At 35.5% G+C, this 6,000-nt stretch overlaps 1 protein-coding gene across 2 annotated transcripts in view; it reads left to right on the forward strand.

Moving 5' to 3' along the window:
• Nucleotides 1–2,453, forward strand: part of grm8b (glutamate receptor, metabotropic 8b) — a 308,441-nt gene extending 305,988 nt beyond the window's left edge. For both annotated transcript variants that reach the window (XM_062992277.1, XM_062992282.1), the window contains one exon: nt 1,903–2,453. In XM_062992277.1, the coding sequence (XP_062848347.1) occupies nt 1,903–1,952 (50 nt within the window). In that variant the 3' untranslated portion in view covers nt 1,953–2,453. The remainder of the gene's footprint in view (nt 1–1,902) is intronic.
• The last annotated feature ends 3,547 nt before the right edge of the window (nt 2,454–6,000 follow it).

A 6,000-nucleotide genomic window follows, 5' to 3' on the forward strand; every position in this document is an offset into this window, starting at 1 on the left:
ATGGATGTAGTGACTGGCCAAGAAAAAAGGTTCTCTAACAGTAATTTGGGAAAAGTGCAAATTAAATGTAAATTGTTTATTACAAATCTGTTATATACAAAATACACAATGCTTTAAATAGAATTGCTTTAAAATACATAGAAATAGTATGGCAATCTTTAAAAAAAAGACAGTGCTTGAAGATTAGAATAGCAGTGGAATTTGTTTAGGCCTTAGAATTAAGGACAGGGTATTAAAGAGAATAGAGAAATTAAAAGTATTAATACAACGATGGTGGTCTGCTAATGAGAACAGGGCAGCTATCAATCAATGCAAATCACCAAAAAGTCATTCACCCCCCATAAATCCAAGCAAAATAACAGGACTCTGGCAACGCACCATAGCAATATAGCCTAACCATTAATACAGACCTCACCAAACTAGCTCAGGTCTGAAATGGTTTCAGTAAGTTCTTAATTGCTAATAAACATTATTAAACAATCATACACATTGACTTATACCAGTTGACTACTTCCTTAAGACCTATTTAAAAACAATAACCAATAAAGCCAACAATAAAAACAGTAGAGGAAAAGGATTCCATGTGCAAGGCCTACCTGTTTGTTAGTGCCAGTTACTTTTGTACTTTAAAGATAATAGGTTGCAAAAGCACTTGCCCTCAAGCCCACAATAAACCAAAACATAAATAGGTGAGTATTTACTGTTTTAAGCACACAAATAGGCCACGCTTCATTCACAGAGTATAAAATAAGCACAATGCATAAAAGCACAAATAGCATAGTGGCTTCTAGATAGGCAACAGTGCACAACGGTTAAATAACAAGTTACTAAAACACTCAATAAACGAACAAGCATAGACTTACATTAAAGTCTTCCTCAGCATTTGGGCAATTTCGATGTTAAAACATGTAAACTCCAACAATTAAAAGCCGTTCGTTGAAAACGACCACTCACATAAGCGACTGCATACGGCTATACTTATTTGACATACTAATACAATTAGCTCTCACAGGGTAGCTGGGTCCCACCTGTCACATCATTGACCATTGCTTGAATGGTAATGGAAAGACTCTTATTGCTCACGAGTTATTTCTGACAAATCCGAGTCGAGTCAGGAGTCATTAAGGACAAGTTGCAAGTCAAGTCTGAAGTCTGTTTGCATGCGACTTAGGTTGCTAACTCGAGTTCCCTTCTCTGTAATAATAACATAATTTTAATCATTAAATCACAATATATGTATATATATATATATATATATATATATATACATATATATACATATATATATGGATATACAAACCAGCACAGACCATAAAATCTAACCAGCTTGGTCTTAAAGTCTTGATTTGCATTTTGTTTTTCATTGACCTAATACCTGTTAAATTTTCTTGGTATTTCATATGTAAATACACAGGTCCAAAATAACTAATGGTTTTTTTTGGGGAAAGGGCGTTTTCATTGAACAAATGTGTTTACACAGACATGGTCCTTTCAAACCCCAACTTGTTTACTTTCATACAATCAGGTATTTGGGTATAGGCTTTTTAGTTAAAGCTGAGAGCTCACATACAAAAATAATTCATTTTGGTAAGTTGTGTTTCAGTATGTATCAAAAACTCTACAGATACAGCGTGACTGCTGGGGAATTCACATAGAGCATGGCTCTTTGTGAGAATCCACCTCTGGCTGGTGTAAATAAAAAGCAACTGGCCACTGCATGCTTGTCGGAGGGGGCACGTGCTAGTCTGTGGCAGAGGAAATACAATAGGGACTTGGAAATTACTAGATATAGCTTTTTAGAGTTAAATAGCAGGCAGTTTCCTCACCCATTACCAGGCATCATTTTATCTTCCTGTCTAGAACTAAAGTCTTTTTTTAACATTTTTTTTTTTTCTTTTTCAGTACTACCCCCGAAAACGACGTACGTCAGCTACACCAACCATGCCATCTGAAGATCCAGAGAATTCTAGGATTGCTTATGATATGGCATGGATTAATGGCACTTACTGGACCTAAAGCATGAGACTTTGTTGTTCTTGGAGAGAAAACTGATTGGACTGAGACAAAGATTGCCTGTTTCTTTCTCAGTTAAACTAGTGGCTGTACAACAAAATGAATAGGACAGCACTCACTGCTGGCATATCAACACATGAATATGAGATGTGAGTGAAAGCAAGAAAATATATATTTAAAAAAAGAATACAAAGAAAACTATGGAAATGTTGGAGTCAACCATGTTAATTGTTATCCTAATTGTAAGTATTTTGTGGTTGTGCAGATTTTTTTTATTCTTGTCCCAAAGTGTAAGATCTGCATTGGAAAATGCCTCTGTCTCTTGTATCGGCTACTCTGGTCAAATTAGCGCTGGTTTGTTAAGTATGTATATGCCATGGTTGAAGCATGCCAGTTTTTTATACAAATAATTTATTTATAATAAAGGAATGGTTTGGAAATGTCTAGCAATCTTGGTTGAGCAGTCACACATTGTGCCTTTGGCTACTATCTGGTGGACTATAATAATTCACTTACACAATTAATGAACGTCAAATATGTACCCAACTAAGGGGAAAATTACATGCACTGCACTCTGAATTTAATAAAGAACTGAGGAATATTTCTAAACTCTATGGATTGTATCTCAAAACTTGTACACTCTTCGAAATAAGAGAAACAAAAAGGGTTATTTGAAGCAATGCTATAAAACAGTCACTTGTAGTTCCCTTAGGAACCTTTCAATTGGTGTTCTTTTAAGAAACGTTTTTGGTTGGTGCCACAAATGACTTTTAAAGGGCTCTAAATGGTTTTAGAGGCATTCTCTTTAAAGGGTCTTTGTAGATCACTTTCTTAAATGTTTTTTATTTTTTTAAATTATTAACTTGGTTCCTTTAAGAATCAAACTCAAAGAAACAAAGGTTCATAAGATGGAGATTCTTAACCAGTTTTGTTATAAAGCCAAAAGTAAAACCAAAATGGAAAACACACAAATAACCAGAATAATAAATGAGCAAATTTTAAACTATTTTTTAAATGTGATGTTTATCATTTAAAAAATATCTTTACATAATGTTTATACAAGTGTAGTACTAAACCTGGCAGCACGGTAGCTCAGTGGGTAGCACTGTCGCCTCACAGCAAGAAGGTCCTGGGTTCGATCCGCAGGTGGGGCGACCCGGGTCCTTTCTGTGTGGAGTTTGCATGTTCTCCCCGTGTCCGCGTGGGTTTCCTCCGGGAGCTCCAGTTTCCTCCCACAGTCCAAAGACATGCAAGTGAGGTGAATTGGAGATACTAAGTTGTCCAGGACTGTGTTCAATGTGACCTTGTGAACTGATGAATCTTGTGTAATGAGTAACTACCGTTTCCTGTCATGAATGTAACCAAAGTGTAAAACATGACGTTAAAATCCTAATAAACAAACAAACAGTACTGAACCTTACTGAACACTACCTTTTTACCACAATAGAATATTTCACTAATGAAAAAGGCTCTTCAGTAATAAGCCATTTTTAAATAATAATGCAAATAAGCATTTAAGAATATTTTAGTTTGGTTGAATTGTTACTTTAAATTGTCCACATGGAATGTGCAAGTAAGTAATTGGATAAATGAGTATTGGATGCTCTGCAATAAACATGTCCATTTCAGATTCTATTCCCACCCTAAGGGCAGTGTTTTTAGATCTGGCTCTAAGCACACTGGAATCCTAATTAAGACCAAAACAACCACTCTGAGACTCCTGAGAAGAGGTGGTCTTAGTTCAGTCCCACACAAACTCTTCGTGGTGAGAAAATGGTCCGACCTCATTCTAACCCAACTAGCACATCTCTGTACATTCTCAATATGAGCTACCTTATTGTGTTCAGCTGTCTGAAGGCAGCATCTTCTACACAAAGTCTTAAACAGTACAGCTTTTTCAGGATGTGCAAGAAAGTTCAACATTTTGCTGATGTATTAGCCTGGTATATTGGCCAGATAATTACCACAGCTATAAACAAATGCCATCTCTGCCATTGCTCCATGTTCAATTGTACAAAAATATGCATTAGTCCAAAACACAGGACCTCATCGACTGATTCAGACCAGAGCTGACAATCTATAGGTCTGAAAATGCCCTTAGGTAGTCTGTGGCCACTGACCCTCTAATCAATAACGAAAATGCATTATAGTCTGAGTGTGGAACATTAGCTAATGCATTAGGTGTTTTAATAATGTACACGTATGACAATTAAGCACCCCAAGGTACTAATAAATTTTATGGGTAGAAAATGAAGTGAACTTAAATACAGCTAAAAGCACTTGCCTGAAGTGTGGAGCGCAATTTTAAATATGGACCAATTAAACTGACAGGCATTTCAGAAAGAGATGTTTAGAAAATGCAAAAAAAAAAAAAAAAAAAGCACATTAAAATATATCAGCGCTGGTGTGGAATATGCTTAAATTCTAATTACAGTGTGATTTCTGTGTGTTTACATCATGCACTACAAAGTCTCAATGTGCAAACACCTTAAAAAAAGGAATGTCACTAACAGTCAAAAAGTGTGCAAGTATAGCCACTAATGAGAACAATTTAACATGATCATTAATGAAAAACATCACCCAGCCAGCCACATGGCTCATTTCTATTGTTAAGTGACATACCACTGAAAAGTCTGTTTTAGTATTAAAAAAATGTAAAAAATCACAGATTAGTTAAAGCTAAGTAGTAACACTGATCAATCATTTTTAATGATATTAATCATATTTTTTTCTCTCATTAACACCAAACTCTTGACCTGAATCAGTTGAACTTACTTTGTAACTGCAGCACTTTAACACATTTAATTTGCATTAAGTTCTCACACATTATTATGGCAACTACACTATATGGCTAAAAGTTTGTGGACACCACTACTAATTATCAGCTCAGATGTTTTACCTGCACCTAGGGCTGGGCGACATTGCAAAAAAAATAAATCTCGATTATTTTCAAATTTATTACCAATACTCGATTCCGATTGAGATTTTTTTGTTTGTTCTTGTATAATGCCATTAAGTAAAAAAACACATTTTAATTTACAAGACTGCAGAAGTGCAAAAATAGTAACAGCTCCACCTATAATTATTACATTGTGCAAATAATGGTTACTTTTAAATATCCTTTTAAGGGACTGAACTGTGCAAGCACAACAAACTGTGTAACAAAAATTATAACAATAATTAAAACAAAATAGAAATCTTAATTAGCTATATCTTTTTTAAAAATAGCTCACAAACAACTTTCACTTTAAATAATGTGCAAGCATAACCTCCTTACATTAACATTACCCTGGGTATGTTCCAAAACCTAGTGATCTACCTTGCTCTCTTACTGTCTACACAGGCAGCTGCCTCAGTAGAGAGGATTCTAATAAGTCATCGATTTATAACTCAGGTTATTCGAAGGCACTACTTAGACAGAGATTACCTTGGGTTTTACTTACTAAGCTTACTAAGCTAACACATTTAGCATCGTGCCATTCAAACCAATGGGATGAGGTGGCACAACGCGCTAGCATGTCAACTAACATCTTCCTCTGTGTACCAAAAACAGTTAAATTGTCACTGACAAGCCCGAACTTGTCAATAAACGACACAAATTAAAACAAATAAAATTCAGTAATAATTTATATACATCTGAAAATAATCTCCTGCATTGTTCGCCATACTTCTTGGGAGCGCGAGTAGGATGACGTAAACTGCGTCTATGTAGAGAGCGCACTAGGTTTTCGAACACACCCCCTTCTGTGTGTGTGTTTTTTTCTTCTGTGCGTGACTGAGGTTAGCACACAGACCTGTGAGAGTTGGTCTGTGAGAATAACTTTTGTTGGTATTTTAATTAAAATATAAGGTATGTAAACTTTTACAATCACATTTCTAACATCGTGTGAAAATCGCCCAGCACTACCTGCACCCAGTGCTATCCATTTTTAAATGAATGATATGCTTGCAATTGTGACAACATATTGGTGTCTTTCCTGTTCCAGC

This window comes from Trichomycterus rosablanca, chromosome 1, assembly GCF_030014385.1.
Source record: "Trichomycterus rosablanca isolate fTriRos1 chromosome 1, fTriRos1.hap1, whole genome shotgun sequence".
In the NCBI taxonomy this organism is placed as follows: Eukaryota; Metazoa; Chordata; class Actinopteri; order Siluriformes; family Trichomycteridae; genus Trichomycterus; species Trichomycterus rosablanca.